The sequence below is a fragment of the Cydia fagiglandana genome, chromosome 14, assembly GCF_963556715.1.
Source record: "Cydia fagiglandana chromosome 14, ilCydFagi1.1, whole genome shotgun sequence".
Taxonomy (NCBI): Eukaryota; Metazoa; Arthropoda; class Insecta; order Lepidoptera; family Tortricidae; genus Cydia; species Cydia fagiglandana.
Window position 1 is genome coordinate 10,734,800 of NC_085945.1, and position 21,505 is coordinate 10,756,304.

Consider the following 21,505-nt stretch of genomic DNA (forward strand, 5'->3'; position numbering starts at 1 on the left):
AATTAGTCTTAAATACTAAAATATACATTATACATTTATTTCAGATCTTTTTGGCGATCGGCTTAGACCGGTTTAGCTTTACAAACACGGGAGGAGGCGTGCTTGTGAAATGTGAAGCCATATCGGCCTAGGCCGATCCTCAAAAAGATCTGAAATAAATCTGTAATCTGTATTACCTACTTAGTATTTAAGACTAATGCCTTGAGTATAATGCGAGTACGAGGACCAGCATTTATTCAGCACGGCGCGTATAAAAACTAGCACAAAGAAAATTTATAAAATTTAAACGAATAAGTAGTGAATAAAATATTACAACAAAGAAAGGGATAAAACATAATTAAACTAAATCAAGCCCGTAGTTTTATAAAAAGGGGGTAAATGAATAAAACAAAAAAATATTATAATAAGATGTTATTTATTCATTTAATCATTTTGAAAGTAAACGTTTTGCATTTAAATTCACGCGCACGGATCCGTGTCTAAGCATACGAGGGGTTAACACTCGTTGGTCTAATCACGTTCACACTTGTTGGTCTATCCAAGCACACTACACTCACAGTGTCACTACGCGAGTTTGATTCGGATGTCACTGGTTGTTTTTTAGTCAAACAAATCACAATATTCCACACATTTCACAGTTTAAAAACCCATCTTCACGATTAAAATTGTTGTATTTGTGAATTAAGGCTTCTCTTACCAATCTTGGTATATAGTGGCGTGCTGTCGAAATGACCTTGGGACTATGCAGCTCGATCCAGTGACTTATACTCGACTCAAGGTGACACTGAGCAATAGCTGACTTGTGAGCGTCGTTGTTCTTGACCGCAGCGATGTGGTCTTTAATTCTGCAGGCAATAGTGCGTTTGGTATGCCCACTGTACGAACTACCACAACTGCAATCAACTTTGTACACACCAGGTTTTTCCAGAGGAATAGGTAATTGAATGAGCTTAACGCAACTGCGTGCTACAGAGACTGACTGCTCGGTCGCACGCGCCACGAGAGGGGCGCGGGCGGGGCGGAGAGCGGGTGTACAGCTCTTGATTGATCGGATTAACCGATTATTTAATTTAATTATTAAGAAAATCGATTTAACAAATAATTCTTAGTAGAATGGAATATTAGTTTCGTAATCAATACAATAACTTGATCATAATGGGATTGAGTGTTTTATCTTCGTTGTTCTAAATAAATTATATGTTTAGTTGATTCAACTAGCAAATCTTATGTAAATCAACAAAGACAAAATAATCAAATAAACTATTAAAATGTTCATAACTATTAACATATTTATCTGTTTTAATTAAATTGTTAAGGATTGAATTAACCTACGTTACATAATTATGCCAACAAGTTAATAATAGATGCAAAGTATACAATTGTTAGGATTAATAACATACCTACTTTATTAGTTCAATCACAGATACACTTATTGTTTTAAGTAATCAGCTTTCTTTGATTTATATAAGATCGTTATTGTTGTAATTAACTTAACGTCAACGAAGAGAAAACTGCTCTTAGTTGGTCTTCATTTTTTAGAGTGTAGCATAAAAGTATTTCCAACTATACAAGTTTACTTGGAGCAGCTGAGATTAAACTGCTTTTGCGGTATATAATAACTAGATTAAGATTCTGCTGAGGTACCGTATAATTCGAGATGTTAAGGTTGAAAAAGTTTAATAAGTTCTTTGATGATTTGTAGGTTATGTAAGGTGTCTTAGTTAAAATGTGCTCATAATTATTTATGTTGGTAATGGTAATATATGAAACAAGCGAAACAACATATTTTACGTCGTTATGTGTTTTTACTTAGATGTTGGAACTAATGCAGCGCTGGGTCCATTTTATATTTATTATACCTTTATACGAGCAATTCTTGTATTAATTAATTAATTAATTTATATATATTTCGGGGATCTCGGAAATGGTTCTAACGATTTCGAAATTTGCTAAAAGGGGGGTTTTCGGGTGCGAAAGATCGAACTAGCTAGGTCTTATCTCTGGGAAAAACACGTATTCATGAGTTTCATGTTTTCCGAGCAAAGCTCGGTCTCCCAGATATTTTTAAAATAAACCAATTAAATAACTAACAGTGCTAAGCTTATAAACAACATGTTTGTGCCGAAATTATCTATTTTATTTCCATGTAACGAAAAAAATATCAAGCTTATTACAGAAAATAACTGATGCCATTAGATAATAGATATAAAACGATACATTAACCATCTTTTCCCAAAAGATCGAGTTCCTTTTCGCAGCTTTTTTACGTATAAATAAAGAAGTAGGTGCGTGTAATGTAAGACGAAAAGGTAGCATATTGAATTGGGTAATAGTGCAAAAAATTGGAAAACAATAGGGGAGACCTACCGATCGAGATTCACGAACGGACGGGGAAAATTGGCAAAATTATGCGTGTAACCTTGGAACCGCAGTTACCTTGGTAACCTTTGTCAGGGGAATTAGACACATGAGGCGAAACAGGAACAATTTGAATTGGAATCGGCTTCATTTAAATAATATTCATGTATTTTTAGTCATACGCATCGTCTTTTATTTTTAGTCTAAAACACGCGAGTTAAACCTTAAATAATGAACATTACCTATGTATTTATAAATAAATTAGGTAGTTTAATAAAATTTATTCAATGTCTTTCAGATAAGTTGCAATTATTAATTCTTACAAGCCTATACTATAAAGAACTTAAAGTAAAACTATACCTAAACTAACCTATAGGTACTAAGCCTACTAACTACCTACTCGAACAACCCACCCCGCATCGTTTCCGGCGAAAAGTTGCCCATTACGCTAGCACGCATGTATTTATTTATAATCAATTAGGATTTATTTTATGGATAACAACATTAATGTTTTAAAAATTAAACACCAATAACAACATAAATATAATCACAACATTAATGGGGAAAAGATTAAAAACATACGAAGTCAGTTATACTTGGTGGTCACAAACCCAAATACAGTCGAAAGTATTAATTTATGACCCATTTTGTACATGTCAGTGGCAATAGTATGAGGTCTCTAGCGACTTTCATATTGATTGATTGTCACTGTGACCAAAAAGAATAGATAGTATAGAGGGGTCCTGTCATATTAGTAAATGTTGTTGTCACTGTAAATTTACTGCCATCTATCGACACACGACTATAACTCAAAATAAACAAGTATAAAATGATCAAACAATGAATATATGTATATGGATGAATGATTTTATTATTTTTATATCAATTTGACCCATGTTCATTCACAGATATCTACGTGTTAAAATTATTAAATATGAAACGGTGTCGTCACGCCATCTAGCCGAGAATAGGCTAAAGGTGTGGACGCCATCTATCCGAGAATCACTTTTTCTTGATTTCCGAGGCACGTTTTTTTCTTAGACTTTATTCATATTATACGAAGTTACGTCTTTGCTGTGACAGTGTACGAAATTGGTCATAAATTAATACTTGAGATCGTAAATAGTTTTATTTCTCTATGTTAAAAACCTTGTGCACGAACATAGTAAGTAAGGTTCATACACAGCAATTAGGTTAAATCTCCTGTGGAATGGATACGCTCAAAGGGCCATAAAGCCTAATTGTCTGATCGAACCTTTATCCACATTAAGGGATCCTTTTATATTGACCCACGATTTGCACGCACTCTCTTCTGCCCGCGAATTCGTCGAATGCAAACCGGTTTTTAACGGTATGAAGAAACCGGTTTAGAACCGGCTCTTAACCGAAATTTCATACAAATAAAAACCGGTTTGTATTCCCTATTCGTTTGCGTAGAATGATGAAGATTGATAAAATGTCCTACCCCAAATCTCAAACTACCTTCACGACAAATTTCACCTAAATCGGGTCAACAGTTTAAGCGTGAAGAGGTACCTAACAGACAGACAGACGGACGAAGTTACTTTCGCATTTATATTATAGTACATAGAGATGTTGTTAACTTATGTTAAGATATGTTAACAATAGTTAGGATGATGTTAGAGTTAGAGAAATGTTTGCAACGATTTTGATAGCCCACGCAGTGCAAGTGTTATTTATACGTCATTATTTCATAGAAGTTTGACGTTTAAAATAACACTGGCAGTGCGAGGGCTGTCAAAATCGCTGCAGACTTTTCTTGGTCTAACTCTAATAAGTGAAACAAATTTGACCTAACCTCTAGCCGCCTTACATCAAACCTTGCCAAGCAAAATGAAATTTTATTTTGTCAACACAAAGTTCAAATTAGACTGGAGCAGGAGACCTTTTTATAGGTCTCTGGGCGGCTAGAGGATATTGACGCAATTTTACAATATTTTATACATAGTGAAATATGTTAAGAAATCTACATTTTTATCATCTATATGAAAATTCCAGAAATTAATGCCTTAGCAAATATAGGACAGTTATAAAGGATAAACCGCGGCGTGTTTGGGTTGTAAAAATTTAAATTGAACCTAAGTATTATTTGCCTGTCTTTACGGGTTTTTTAAACAGATTCAGACGTGACCAGGAAACTTTAAAGATGTAAATCGTCGCCTGGCGTGAAGTAGGTGCTTAAGTATAAATGTTACTTAGGATAATGCAGGGCCCGAGTCGGATTTTGAAATAGACATCTATTAGATATCTTTTAGACATCACCAAGATACGATAACGATATGTTTACAGTGGCGGCGCGTCCATAAAAGCCGATTCCCACCGGCTTGCCTGTTTTTGGACGTTTGAGCAGAGTTGTAAAGGAAATATGTAAGCCAAATTAGCCCCGGCTTACCTATGGATATGTTTGACGCGCCGCCACTGGATGTTTAAGATCTAAAACGAATTTAATTACTGAAAAAGATATAATATTGTGTAAAAATGAAACGGGAATTAGAAATATATAATTAAAAGACATTATATTATTCATTTCCGTAAATCAATGTATTATATATTAACAAAAGCCTTGCCGTCGTCAACATCTTTATTGGCATTGACATAACGCTCAAATTCACACAAACCGTGAGGTTTTTCCACTAAGGAGTTATAAAATCTCATTGCATTAAACTATAAGGTGGGTAGCCATACGTCATAGTTGACATAAGTGCGTTTTGATACCATTCAAAATATCAGTAGTGTCATTCATTATTTATTTAATATATACCTACTTTTAAATTCTAAACCGACTGTAAAAATGCCTAAAATAAGTAGTTAAGAAATATAGTAATTCGACTTTTTATTTAGTTACATAGTTTGGAGATTTAAACGAGTTCAGAATACGACGATATCATATTACTTTTATTTAACGAAACGCAACCATTTTTGTTAATCTGTCAAATATTTTCAAGTAACGTCAACCTTAAATAAACCTTACTTCATTGAAAGAAGATTTAAAATGAATCTGTTCACTCTTCGTAGAAGTAACAATGAACTTCCGAATAAGATCAAAATATAACTTTTTATTGAACGCGGATACGATTCCAGTTTCATTTACATGTCAGACTTGGTCTATTTTCTTTTAAAAAGTGAAATCACTTTTACAGAATAGTGTGAGTAGTATACGCTTTTGTATGTAAATTTTTTTCTTATCATGTTCAAGTTTTTATTGCAATATTTTCAAAATTCTCGTTATATTTCGTGGTTCTGTTTATATCATCATGATCTAGCAATTATAACGATTAATTTCCTATATATATTACATGTATACGTTCAATTTGCGAGTGGGCCCAAACGCCTAAGAAAATCGACGATCTCCTTTAACATTTGCGCGATTCTGGAGTTACTCTTGAACGATTTCCACGGGATATGACTTAGAGATCCAATTCACATCTAATATATATCTTACTCTATCTAACGTAAAAGTGACATTGGTTGCCCGAATTGCGCTGCAAAAGAGAAAGTTGATATCTAAACTATAACGTATCTAGAATGGATCTAGTACGTGTCGTCTCTTGTGAATATCTTGAAGTTCGAATACGGCAGAATATCGTGCAATTAAATTGTACACTGGGGACTGCCTGCCGAGTTTTAAAAAACGACGTATAATTGTTATTTTGCTTGAAAATGTTCTGCGAGAAACTAAATACAAGAAAACTAATTATTTATGTGGATGATAATGTGTAACTATTCAGAATCTGTTTTCTACCTTTAATTAATACTATTAATTTTATCTAATAATTCTTATAACGTAAATTAAAATTTGCGTAGGCAGGTACTCCAGAACACACACTCACTGTTGGCAGGCGTGGCTCACTCCGCGATTTCGTCGCTTAGCTTTGCTACAGGTAGCTAAAAGTACACCCCTACGACCCCAATTTAGGGGTTTGCCATAAGCCGCGCATGGCGCTGTCGCCACCTCGCGGCCATATCTGTGCTGATCGTGACAGACGCGTTTTGTTAGAGAGTGAGTCTTCTGTACCTAGTACAATAGTACTACCTAGTACAATAATACTAGTACCTAATAATAGTAATAATAGTACCAATACAATTGGTAATACAATTGGTAATAGTAGTACCTAGTACAATAGTACTAGGTACAGAAGATGGTAGGTATGATGGATGGTAGATGGTGGTAGGCATTTATTCTGTGCTGTGGGCGAAATCGGTCAGGAGGATCATCATGTATTTTTTTTCTTCTTTTAGAGGTGTGCAATAAAGAGTAGGTATTTGTATTGTAATGTAAACTTAACTTTGAAACAACAGAACTACTTTGCATAGCATGTCGTGGTTTGGTAACTAAGATACTTGTACCTAAACCAAGATGAATCACGCGCGGCCAATACGTCCCTATACATGAACACAGAATAAATAATAGCACTAGGTACAGAAGATTCACTGTCTAACAAAACGTGTCTGTTACGATTACGACAGATATGACAGATAGGTGGCGAGCGCCACGTGCGGCGTATGGCTACCCACCAAAATTGGTGTGGGACGGATGTACAGTCGACGTCAAAGATATATTTACAATTGAAAGTTACAAAAAAATCTTTACATTAAAATAAGTTGCCATGTAATGTGACAAGTACTTGTTTACGTGGTATATTACAGTTTTATATTTTCACACAATGTGCCCAAAATATGTTTGCACTATTTAATCCATGTAGTTTGCCACTTTTTCTGACGTATGTTCGTTTACATGACATGTTACAGAATAATATTTACACCCAATGTGTCAAACGTGATACACGTCAAGAGCAACATTTCTGTTTTTACGTTTCATGATGCATAAAAACTTTTACGCATTCTGCTACAAAAACATATTTACACAATTCACCTGTTTATTTACTAATTTCTTTATAATTCATCTAAATCATCTATTTCATTCTGGCCTACTTTTTTATTTATGAAACCTCCTTGCTATAATTTTCTTTACCTTCTTACTTATTTTTATTAATTCATATTAAGAATATTCCATTCTATATATGATATTTCTAGAAGTGTTTTATCTTTTCGAGTGTCATTGATGCATTTTGGCGGCTACACATGATTTTAAAATGTTTAAACATTAAGATGTTCACACGTTGTATGATTATTAATATAAGAAGTAATCTTTTTTTTAATAGAAGTAGTATAACATGTATTTGAAATTAAATCACCTAACTTTACTGTCATAAGTCTTTTAATCAAAAGGTATAGTAGAAACGAAAGTATTGGGTATGTAAGTTTTTGATCAACATAAGCAATAAAACCACGTTCCTACAGACTTGTGCTAAAAACGTAAAGTCGGCTTCTTTTAAAAATAAAAGCCCCCTAAAGCTAAAAAGCACTGAACTTTAGAGCCGATTCCTCAGGTAGACATTTATCCTACAGATACCCATGACAATCCATACAGTTATTCAGCGAATCTTATCTTATCTTACGTAAGGAACTACGGCCCTAAATTCACTTTTATTTAACCTTTTCAACGCCAAAGACGTATATATTGGCACCGCAGGTTCAACGCCAAGACGTATATATATATATGTATATATATACAGGTTGACCAATCCAAATGGGTCAGTAGGGAGAAGTCTGAAATTATGAGAGATAGCTACATCTGCACCTCTAGCACATCTTGCATCCGCGACTTAGACCGCGACTCGAGTCGCCATTCCGCGGCTGTCAAATCTGTCGATTTTCGTAGCATAACTTGTATCCGCGACTGCAACAGCCGCGTAGAGAACTCAAAGTCGCGGCGCGATTCGTCAGTGTTACCCGGCGAAATCAAAGTCTAAACAAATCGATATTTGCAAGTGGCAACACTGAATCGGAAACCAGGGATGCGCTAAATCATTCGTTCTTTGGTGGTTAAAATGTAATTTTTTGTCGATGGTTAAGTTTTTCCTGTCAAAGTCAAGGAACTTTCAAATTTTGTCAACATTTAATTACGGGAAAAAATATGAAATAAATGTAAGTAATAGAGCCTTATATACTTAATATTGATAATATTACTTAAAATATATATTGTTTAAAAAATTCTGTTTAATAAACCTTTTAAATAAAATATTTTTGTAAGTAACTATAATTAATGGAATTATTATTATTGGTTTTGTTTTCATATTCCTGTTGTAAATAGTGTTTTTTTTTTCAGAATAAGTTCAGCATTATCCTAGACACGATTGATATCCCAGCACCCAAAGGAAAATATTATTAACAGGAACGTTCCAACGGGACCCGAAGTGGAGAGTCAGGAAAAGAAACACACTAGGCAAGGCAAGCTTATAGGTTTCAAAGGTATCGTCTTGGGTCGTCCCATTCGTTTTTCGTCAAATTCTTAAATTAGCCCTATTCTGCTTTCGTCACTCATGCTACATTCGTCACAATCGTCGATGGCTTTCAATGTAGCATGAGTGACGAAAGCAGAATATAACTAATTTAAGAACTTGACGAATAACGAATGGGACGACCCAAGACGTTACCGTTTCAAAAGCGGAGCTGTCCCCTTTTCTAAATTAACTAAGATGTGAGAAGCGCTTTAGCTTTAAGAACACCACCGAGGAAGTGAACTATTAATAATAACTAGTAGTAACTCTCAAATAAGTTTAATATAGTTTTTCTTGTGCCAATAATGGATGGCATGTTTGTGTACTGTGTAACTGTTTATGATTTGACAAATTGATATGAAAAGCTTATTTCATAGTCCTCGATGAAGTCATGACCATATTTTATTGTTTTGTTTACAAACCAATTTTCTTTCCAGGGTGATATTTTGTCCTACGCCGCATGTCGAAGAAAAAGGAAGAGAGAAAATACTTTTCAAGGGTTCAATAACCCTTAAGAGTTATTACCCAGAAGATTCTTACAATTTCTCTATTGTGGTTCTAGATGTTAATATATATTAGGTTTAATAATAAGAAGTCGAATATTGCAAGAATATACAAAGGCAAAGCAATATACTATTAATTTAAATATTGTTTTTTTTTTCTCTCCTTTATTTTTACCTGAAAACAACAAAAATAAAGTAGGTAGGTACCTAGAACCCTCCCATGCCATGATTAGCTCCCCAAGGCCCACTTCATACCTAATGCTGACAGCTACGTATCATAGGATGATCGTATCAGGCCCTGTCAAACATGAAGTGAAACATCTAGAACATGGGTATGATCTACAGGAGTTTAATATGGTAGACCATATGATAACCGTACCTATGCTACGCAGACTATGACATGAGCGTAATGACTCCTTCAAAATATTGTTGGTCGGCTCGGTCCAGTCACGTCACGGTATGGTGTTGGCAGGGGGTGGAATGGTTTAGTGGGTGATGACTGATAATATTTCATACAAAGCATGATTTTGAGCCGGTCATGATCCTGTTATAGCCACGTATTACATCATTCTATTACAGTACGATGCAGCGGGCACAGGCCACATGTAGGTATGTTTTGTTGAAGTCGAGGAAGGTTCCAAACGGTACCTAAATAGTAAGAGATTGTTGAAATTAGACATCTAACCGTGATCCTAAATATTACTACTAAGACTATGGCTTACTTAATAAGTTGGATAGTTTGTTTTGAACATTTGTAGCTGTCCACCTCATCGGCTTCGTTCATGTACAAGCAAGCGGGCTACGTTGTTAGGTTGATGAAAGTTTTGTGTAAGGAAGTCTTAGGATTACTTTTACAAACTTACGAACCTGAATTGAAATTTAAAAATCCTACATATGTACCTATTTACTTAAATGAGTACCTACAAGCTAGCTGTTTGAAATTAAATATGAAACTTGTTTTTAAGTTATAATTATCATGAGTTTAGTTAAAAAAGTACAAGCAAACCACCCGCGAGAGCGAGTCGCGTTATAAAGTCGCGTAGACTTCGACTCGCGGATTGACATAAAGACGAGAGAATATTTTGTCTCAAAATAGGCAGTTGTGCTACGGATTTTAGTTCAAAGTCGCGATCGTTGTCATTTTCTGACAGTGACACCTGATCGCGAGTTTGTCGCGGCTCTCGCGCGTGAGTTGTGCTGCCAACACGCGACAAGCCGCCAAGTCGCGCCGATTTGTCACTTCTCACGCCTGTCGCGGCCAGTTGTGCTAGAGGTGCTGTTCTTAGGAACTATGGCTTCGATTTTAGATTTAATAATAATGGCATTCAAACTTTATATTATATATGTCCTCGACCACAGAGCAAATTAGACCTACGTGCACACGCATAAAGTTCAACTTTGACATTTCGATGACGTGGCGTATGAGCGTTAGCTTTTGCGTTTGACATGGCACCGAAAAGGGTTAACTTATAATTCTTCAGTATCTATGCATTTACAAAATAACCGGCCAAGGGCGAGTCGGATTCGTCCATTAAGGGTTCTGTACAATTGGCAAAAAATCACGTTTGTTGTATGGGCGTTCCACTTAAATATTTATTTTATTCTATTTTATTCTGATTTTAGTATTTGTTATTAAACTTAACGGCACAGAAATACATCGTCTGAAAGTTTTAACTATTTGTGAGATAGATGCAGTCTGGTGACAGACAGACAGACGAACGGACAGTAGAGGTTTAGTAATTGGGTCGGTTTTAACCTTTGGGTACGAAACCCTGAAAATCAAAAATACTGAAAATGGTTTAAATGTAAACATCGGAATTTCATACTCGACATAGCATTGACGTCATCTAAACGAACGAGACAAACAGACCATTTGACAGTATGGTACTGTTTTCGACGATTGTCATTATTTGAAATTAGAATGCAGCTTTCAATTGTTTGTAAAGATATTTATGGTTGATTGTAAATATTACATTAGATCTTTACATGCAATTTAATTTGGTACATTAAGAGTAAATATTATTCTGTAACTTGTCATGTAAACGAACATAGGTCAGAAAAGGGGGCAAACTACATGGATTAAATAGTGTAAGCATATTTTGGGCACATTGTGTGAAAATATAAAACTGTAATATATTACGTAAACAAGTACTTGTCACATTACATGGCAACTTATTTTAATGTAAAGATTTTTTTGTAACTTTCAATTGTAAATATATCTTTGACGTCGACTGTACTTGTAGCTACTTGTTGAGACGCGACGAAATCGCGGAGTGAGCCACGCCCGACATAAATCAGTCAGCATTTCCTCGCTGAACTGCTATGACACCTCTTCAACCAAGTATAACCCGAGCGAGATTATTCATTCAAAATATTTAATTATCTCCGTCTTTTAAATTAAATTTTTCACCACACCAACCCTAACAAATATTAAAAGGAAAAATATCAAACAAAATCAAACCAAATCAAATCCAAATGAATGTTATTAAATATTTATCATACAAAATCATCATTTAAAAGTCAATTCTACTAGCAAACATAAGAAAACAACTCAAAATTTGCATTTGATTACTTTGCCTCACATGTGAATAAAATGCAACTTTGCTATCAGTTTTTGAAGTGCAAAGTAAGCCTTTCCGAGCTGGTGTGGTGAAAATACCTTTTCATAAGAATCTGATTCACTAAGGCCTATTTTTTGCTGTTATTACAAATTATTTAAGTTAGCCTACACTGAGAAAATGAAATGGCTAGAAATAAATAAGTTTTTGCTGTCTACAACCGAGTGACTTGGCTCGGAGGGAGCCTGCAAAGTTCGTTGTTAAAAATCAAAGAAGTCAACTAGGTTACCGTAAGTTGTTAAAATTCTGCAATTAAATTTATTAAAAGTAAACAACACGCGTTTATATTAACTAAGACACTTATTTGAAAACAAATTAGTACTTGGTTCAAAACAACCAAGAACGTTTAGCAATAATTGCTTGTTTGTCAATTACAAAGCTTTATTCCGTATTTTAAATAAGGCTTCGTTGTATTCAACTAAATAAATTTTAACGAAGCCAAATTGGTACTTTGCTAGTGCTTATTTTTTTCCGTGTAACAAAGGTAAGGAAAGCAATTAATTAGGTTAGACCTTTCTAGTAACTCCTTTATTAAGAACTCAATTTTACTCTAAATATTTTTTGTTACTTCAGGTAGGCTACCTAATATGAAATTGTTGTAACAAAGTTTGGATAGTATATGCAGCAAGTTCGACGATGCACGTAAGATTTAGAATATAAGGGCTCAACCTAATACAACCTTAATATTCTGTCCATTCACATTGAAAACGACTGCCATCTTACCTTCAAACCTATCTATAAGGAAACCAAGCTTCATCGGGATTAGTCCGGCTCCCTCACAATGTTTTCCTTTTCTGAAAAGCAATAGGTAAACATCAAATGAGATTTCGTACATAAGTTTGGAAAAACTCATTGGTACGGTAGTTTCCCCAACTTATGTTGCCATACTAATTGTATTAGATGAGTGGATACTTAATGTACTTACGGGCCGGGGTTTAGAGTGTTTCGACCTTTTATAATGTCCCACTTCGTACCGTTAGCAATACCACCAACTTAGCTTATATTTTTCTTTATTCCTATTTGCATGGTATTTCGTTGATTTCCTTTAAATCTATAAAGCTTAACGAGATTCTATTAATCCCTGAGTTAGTAAGTTAGCATTACTTATATACGGAAGTAATGTGTAGTGAAATAGACTTTCTGTACCGGTCATGTCTACGATTAAGCATTTCTTGAGGGTACTTTCTATTAACCATTTAGGTAAATATGTATCGTTATTTATCAGAATGGAATTTGTGTAACAAATCCAATGAAAACCAAATTTCAATTGCTTATCGTAAAAAAAATAAAAAATAAAATCGTACTTGGTAAGTAAAATGCACTCTTGCAGAAACGTATCACTTTTTGCACACCTTTTAGAACAACAATGACTCTCTTTCAAAACATGAGAAATGAAAAAGAAATAACTAAAGGCATATTCAACATTTATTATACAAAAGGTTAATGTAAACTACATATTAACTAGGGTACAGTATCTAAAATTAAAAACTAAAATTAAAACTAAAATTAAATATAAATTAAAAACTAAACTAATCTAATTAAAATAAATCTAAAAAAGGCCCCCGCGGCATTGTGCCAAAGATGCTGGCAGCATTCTCTCGCTGATAAGTGTATTCGTTACAGGTTCTACGACAAACGACGCTCCCGATTGTGCCGACGCGTCTCCAGACCTTCCAGCGGCAGCTCTCCTACCGGCTGGACCTGCCTTCCATCCAGTTCAGCATCTGCAGCTTAGAGCGAGCTGATTCGTCTATTGGACTCATCAAGGTAAGGAGACTTTGGGCTCGATTTGAATTTTGAAATATACATCTATTAGATATCTTTTAGACATCGCCAAGGTACGATAACGATAATATATGTTTCAGATCTAACCTGTCAAATTTGACATTTGTGCGATTCTGGAAATACTCTTGAACGATTTCCATAGGATATGACTTAGAGATCCAATTCACATCTAATAGATATCTTACTCTATCTAACGTAAAAGTGACATTGGTTGCCCGAATTGCGCTGCAAAAGAGAACTAGTTGATATCTAAACTATAACGTATCTAGAATGGATCTAGTACGTGTGGTCTCATGTGAATATCTTGAAGTTCGAATACGGCACTTTCAAGTAGGTATGTTTCGGATCTGTTAGCCCGGTAAAGGGACTTTAGCGACTTCGCGTGAGGTTATTTGAAAACAATAAAGTATTTAGAAATTTGCTTTGTACGGAAACTTCAAGTTTCTTATGTTTAATACTTTGTTGTTTTGAACCTTCCAATATTTACGAAAACTCATCTCTATTCGGCTTATGGTAACATTCCATTTCTAACCGCAGCTGCACTACCGGTACTGAACGCGTCGCTGTCATTGTCAATTTCCATAGTAAAATTGACAGTAGTGCAGCTGTCGTTGGAAATGGAATGTTACCCTTATATGTATTACGGGACAAGTACCTACCTACTGAATAGTTACTTATATCAGGTGTGGCTCACTCAGCGATGCTACAGGTAGCTAAAACTACATCCGTTCCACCCCAATTTTGGGGAAATCCACATAAGCCGCGCGTGGCGCTGTCGCCACCTAGCGGCCATATCTGTGCTGATATCTGTGCGTAACAGACGCGTTTTGTTAGAGTCTTATGTACCTAGTGCTATTATTTATTCTGTGCTTATATAGTCAGAAATAATAAATAATACCCTAAAAATGCAAGCAGTGGTGGCCGAGTGGATATGACGTCTGACTTTCAATCCGGAGGTCGCGGGTTCAAATCCTGGCTCGTACCAATGAGTTTTTCGGAACTTATGTACGAAATATCATTTGATATTTACCACTAGCTTTTCGGTGAAGGAAAACATCGTGAGGAAACCTGCATACATCTGCGAAGAAATTCATAGGTGTATGTGAAGTCCCCAATCCGCATTGGGCTAGCGTGGGGACTATAGCCCAAGCCCTCTCGCGCATGAGAGGAGGCCTGTGTTCAGCAGTGGGACGTAAATACGCTGAAATGATGATGATGATGACCCTAAAAATACATGAACATTAATTGAAATACAATATATTAAAAACTAAATTGAATCATAATAATGCTCACTAAAAATTAAACTAAGCAAAAATAAATATAGCTTAAAAATGCTAAGTCTCTGGGATTTAAGCGTTCCTAAGTAAAAAGAAAAACTGACGAAAAATCAGTTTTTTTTTTCATTTATTTATTTTCATGCACGCTTGAAAAACCGGCCACGCTCAGTTTAGCGTATTTTTTGTACTAATGAAACGATTATTTTAGAAACTTTTGGATATTTCCTCTCCCCCTCCCCCCCTATTTTCTTTTAAATTCATGCTAAATAGCAGCTCACAAAATACACCTATATTTCAACTTTCATTCTAATATAGCTTAAAATGCCTTACAGTTTTCGAGTAGAATGTATTACATACATTAAAAGGGTTGAAAAGCAATTTGCTTGGGGCATATAATAAATGCACTACTTTAGAAGTAATTTCATTTCATTTCATATATTGAAGTCTGTTGTTTACCTATTTGTGAATTAGGTACCTACTGAACAGTTATAATTTGTTTCGAACTTTACGAAACTTCACACCGACCGGTTATATTGTGAGCCATAATTGAAATAAATAAATAAAATGGCTTCCACACTAAATTCCCTACCGTCATAACGGGTCAGACGGGACAATTGAGGGCATATTAAGGTTGATTCAGAAAACATTTACGGATTCATATTATTTATTGGAATTCTTTTAATCACAATCCAATTAGAGATCCGAATATTTGTTTGTGTTATTTGTGAGCGATTATTGGTATTTCTATACAGGGTGGAACATTTCTAGAGACTGATTTGAAATGATAGTGTTATCTAAGTAATCTACAATCGAGTTATTATAATCGTATAAGCTGGATTAAAAAGGAAACAAAATCATTAAAATGAAATATTTTTTTATCAGTGACAACCCTGCCACTACAAAGGTTTAAATTGACTTCTTCTTATTCCTGTGCCATCTCCTACCGGAGGTCGGCTATCATGAGGGCTATACGAACTTTAGACACAGCTGCGCGGAATAATGAGCGTTTGCTCTGTTTGAACCATGGTCGGAGATTTTTGAGCCATGAGTTACGTCTTCGGGATGATCTTTTCCATTGGAACCTTCCTTGTATTGAGTTGAAGGAGTTCATACTTCTCGTTTCGCATGATATGACCAAGGTACTTTAGCTTGCGTTTTTTGACTGTCTTTAAAACCTCGACCTCTTTATTTACTCACTCACTCAGCACTCTTTCGTTAGTTTAAATGGACACATGTCATTAACTTGACTTTACATTCGATGCTCGAATCTACATACTTGCTAGGGTTGAAAGTTTGAAACATGCAGATTTTTGCATCAATGCTTAAATTGCTTAACAAACTGTATCTCACAAACGGTTAGAAATATTTACCCGATTAACAAGTGAAAAATAAAGTTAGTGGCCTAAATAATTCCCCGTATGCATAAAAGTTCCTCGTTCTGTTCCACCCGATATATATTATATCAATAGGGTAACGTTGGTATACCGGGTGTTGCCTGTAACACGAGCAAATAATTAAAACGTAGATTGTACTCCTCAAACGGTGACACTTTTGTTCAACAACTTTTAAAAATTATGAAGTATTTAGACTCCCTATTTTTCATACAAAATAAATATTATCTTCAATGGACGCCATCGCCGCGCCATTATCATTGTGACTGACGTTGCTTGTCACGCCTTAAACATAACAAAATTCGCAATACATTGCGTCTTAGAATAAACTTTAAAGTGTATTAAAAATCGAACCACAAGTTATTTTTAAAAGTCGCCGAACAAATGTTGATCAGTATGAGGAGTACAGCCTATAGTTTAATTTTTTGCTCATATTACAGGCCACACCTGGTATAAGATGTGTAGAGAGGCTATTAACTTGCGTTGTTAAATTTTGTGAAAAAACCTTTTAGTAATAAATTTGATACTTATTACTTATCCGTTAAAAATATCTGATAGTTTGAACTTGATATTTTAATTGGGGAATTTTTAAAGATTTTTTACGCTGCTAACTTTTATAATGATTAAAGTAAAGAAAAAGTCAAACAAAGTTGCAGACTTGCAGAGAGTAAATAACTAAATATAAAAACAATGTTATTTTTGCATACTTTTTTTGCCGTGGAAAGTTAAACGAGACTTAAATTTATTTTAAAGGAGTTATTCAGCTATTATTTTTCGCAAAGTGTACGTGAGTGTCTGCATACTGAGTAGTTACTTACTACTATCACTTATCACTAGAGTGACTGCCCTATTCGAACTTTGAGATACGTCCAATTAATAGATCTCGAAACGATATGGATTAGATGTGTCAGTGTCAAAAGTGATGTTTTTGTTTGAAGAAACGTCACATTTGTCACTGACATATCTAAAACAAATTACAAAGACGGCCGCCACCCGTCATCTTTAAAAAAAATCTATTCTGATCCTGGTGGGTACTACAGTTGCCTCCAGAAACTCGCGAACTAAATTGACAGGTCAATGTGCACAAATGATACCACAGTTTGGCCAGTGTTGTTCATATCGATATTTTCAAAAAAGTTTGAATTAGAGAATGTCGGTATTTCCAAAATTGTGCAATTTTATAGTACCTAATAGAGACAAGGATATTGAATAAACATATTGTAATTAAATAAGTATTTTATTATATTTATTTTGTTTTATTTGTTAGGAAAACTTACAGCTAGAGTAACAATTAAGTTGTAGGTGATAATATAGAAAAAGTGATTTTGGCTCAAAATACAAAAAAGGCCGGCCCAGATGGGGAAATATTTCGTATAATGTGATTAATTTCTCATTTAATTCGAGTGGTGTGGACGCAAAAATTAAATCGCCTCGGTATCCCTATTGCTTCGATTGAAAAGACCAGTCCCTAAACTGGACGTTTAAGTTGACAATAAGGTCAAGATTTATAGATGGTCAAGCAAATCTTGTCAGTAGAAAAAGGCGCGAAATTCAAATTTACTTTGAGACGATATCCCTTTGCGCCTTCATTTTTCAAATTTGCCGCCTTTTTCTACTGACAAGATCTGCTTGACCAAGTATAAATAATTATGGATCAATCTCATCTACCGGCCACATGTATAAAATTAAATCACCAATTTTAGATTTATGGCGACAACCGAGCTCTTGAAATAAAGAACGGCAAGTTGTTGCACACTAACATGACACTGAAATTTGTCAGTTTCTCATCCGCACCTCCTGATTTGATCGGTAACGACACAATCTTACAATCGAATTAACCACTTTTCTCATCACATTCATATTAATCGAAATCGTTTGTGACCCCTTTATAATTTATGACATGGGTAGTAAGTGCAATATTTTACTTATCGATATCATTTTATCGACATATACCCGTGACTATTTTTTCTTTGCTATTCCTGGTATCATTTTATTTGTCAAACTCATGTCAATTTAGTTCGCGAGTTTATGGAGGCGACCTTAGGGCAAGTTTGGTATTATTTTCGTATAAACCAAAGACGTAGAATTCATTGCTGATATTTGTTTTTTTTCAGTTTCATAGTAATTTTACAAGAAAAACGTAAAAAGGTGAAAAATTTGGTTGGAGATTTTTGCTACGCGGAGCCGAAACTACAAAAGATAGAAAGTTGAAATTTGCACACTAGATTACATTTATAAAGTGTACAAGAGATAATAAGCGATTTTGAGAAATTCAACCCTAAGGGGGTTAAAAAGGGGATGAAAGTTTGTATGGGGTTCAAGTTTTATTTTAAGCTAGGAATTTGAAACTTCGTAAAACGATATATTATTAATATACAAGAAAACTAATTTCAGTGTTTTTGAAAATTCATCCCCTAACGTGGTGAAAAAGGGGTTGAAAGTTTGTATGGATATCAAAAAAATTTTCGAACGCGGGACTTGAATCTTTGTATTTGGGGATATTATTAAAAGACAGGAAAAGTAATTTCAGCGTTTTGTAAAATTCATCCCCTAACAGGGTTAAAAAGGGGTTGAAAGTTTGAATCCATTACAAATCCGAGTATACACACATTTCTTATTGCCTCCCAGGCTTGAAATGCTTAGAATTACTCAAGAAACATATGTGATGAAGCTCATAGCTTAATAAAAAATTTTTGGGTCAACTTTATAACTGCTTCCGCTATAACCCTATGTATTATACTTATGATTGTTGTAATAAATTATTGTATTCAAAGTGTATTTAAAGCAATTACAATCATGGTTGTACCGGTTCCTACACTATACACTAGGTACTACGTAATAAGTACAGTCAGGTGTAAAAATATGGATGGTAGACAACTTACTCAAAATGTGTCCCATAGTTCCTAATTCGCTGACATAAGAGCTAATATGTGTCATATTTTTGAGATGATTTGTGCAACCATGTATTGTTACATTTGACTGTATGTGAGTAACCAGTTTTAAATAATTTTAAAATAGCGTGACCCGTTCTCAATATATTTAATATGTCCGTGTCTCACCGAAGATTTGTTATTAAAATTTCAATATTTTCGAGTCTCAAGGGAGTTGTATTGTTAAACCTAGACATTTTTAGATTTTGTTATGTTTACATCGTCCACTATCCTATTAAGAAGCGCACTATCTTGTTAAGAGTGAGTATAAAATAACTAGCATTTATCACGACTCTTATTAAGCCACAGCCCGGCTTTGTACGTCACATAATTACGAGCTACAAGCTTTAATTAAGCCTTTGTGTCTTGCTGCGAGCTTTTGCTAGGTTTTTAACTAGCTCCTTTATAATTACTGCTTTTGTCACTGTTTTCGTTTCCTTGTAATTTTAAAATAAAGGTTCCTAATTCTTTTTAAAGATCAAGGTTGTATTCATTTTGAAATTCCAAAAAGGAATAAAATACGCAATTATTGTTTTTTTTGTTATTCATTAAATAATAGTAGTGCTGGAATGTTCATTGAAATCAAAATGCTACTAGATACACGTGTAACAGCATTTTTTTAAAGATTATCTTAACGTGATTTGTGTAGAGTTCTCTATTTTCTATTTTATATATCTATATTAAAGTAATAAGTATACTTAATTAAGTTTCTTTGTGTTAGCTTAATTGCCCGCATATTTTTTCGCAAATAAAAGAACAGATTCTTAGAAAAAAAATACAATTACAGCATTCGTCGAAAAATTTAATAATAAGTAAGTAAGCTCTTTATTTGCGTTAAATGTAACTATCAAGTTGCTGAGTTATTAAATTACTAAAAGTCAACATTTACAACAGCGCCCGTGGCAGTCCCACTCTAAAAACGTCAAACTGTCAGTAAAATCCAATTAAAAGTAACTAGATAAACAATAGCCCAGTCAGTTCAGTCCCGTTGATTGTGTGCCCACCCCTGCCTGTCGGCTGACGAGCGGTAATTTCCGAAACGCCTACGGTCGATGACAACCCACCTCATTCAATACTGTGTCAACAAGTGAGGCTGAGATAAAGGCTTTTGTTTGTAATTAACACTACATTCCAGTGGGTTGAAACCTTTTTCTTGCGTGGTTGATTCTTGATTTCAGATAAAGATTTATTTTAATTGTACTTAGTTTTAGTTTTATATTCATGTTTATGTCCTTTAGTAATTTATATTAATAAATTCCCGGACCCGGACCCGGACCCGGGTATGTCCTTAAACCACGTCCAAGACCACCGGTGGACGGGCAGCAGCGTCCCTCAAATTCGGTGTACTCGACTGCGATCGCCAACCCGCCTGCCAAGCGTGGCGATTATGGCATTCACCCCCCAAAAAAGGGGGAGGCCTATGTTCAGCAGTGGGCGTCTTATGGCTGAGATGATGATGACGATGATTAATAAATTATATTTTAGTTTATTATTCAAGTAGTCATATTACAATTACAATGCTCTTATGAACGTTAAATAAAGATACACCGGTTCTAACCTCTGCCTCCAAAAGACTTAATTAACTCAATTGGAGGAGGGCATCTCAATATGGGACCGGCAAGAAAATCGGCGGGATACATTTTTTAAATTTATTTATTTCTTCCTTTTTATTATTGGTAAGACTGGTATTTCACGACCTCTTAGGCCACGGACTAGACGCAAGCGGCGCAAATAAAAGCCATTCTTACATTGCACTCGACTAAATGCATTTGGTTTTCTAGATAATTCTCGCACTACAACTAACATATCTAGAATTAGGAACAGTAAGATGAGAGTTTGTTTATATATTTAAATAAAAAAATTAATAAAAACAACGGGTTGCACTCCGGGAGTGCCGGCAGAAGTGAAAACTCAATGACATTGTAACAGTTTTTCGATCAGGTCACGTGTCCGTCTTACGAATTTTCAATCTATCGGTCACGTGACCTGTCGCGAGTTTAACATTTTTTCCCCATCACAAAACACAGCGCCGCTAAAGAAGTTTTCACTTAAAAAATAACATTAATTTTAAACTACTTACATTGTTTAAAATTTAAATTTCAACACGGGCTTAAAAACGTCAGTTATAACTTATACACGTACGTGTCGCACGTGAAAAGAACTTTGGCAACACGTGGCCTTTTATTTCGCGGCATAGAACTAGAAAGTTAGGATATTTCTCCCGGGAATGTGAGAGGAATGTTAAAAGTTTCCGATGTTAGAAGTTGGGGAACTTCGAGAA

The 21,505-nt window shown here is 34.8% G+C and overlaps 1 protein-coding gene across 2 annotated transcripts in view; it reads left to right on the plus strand.

The window, feature by feature from the left end:
• Window positions 1–21,505, plus strand: part of LOC134670786 (synaptotagmin-10-like) — a 192,334-nt gene that overhangs the window by 109,991 nt on the left and 60,838 nt on the right. For both annotated transcript variants that reach the window (XM_063528603.1, XM_063528604.1), the window contains exon 4: window positions 13,465–13,608. In XM_063528603.1, the coding sequence (XP_063384673.1) occupies window positions 13,465–13,608 (144 nt within the window). The remainder of the gene's footprint in view (window positions 1–13,464; window positions 13,609–21,505) is intronic.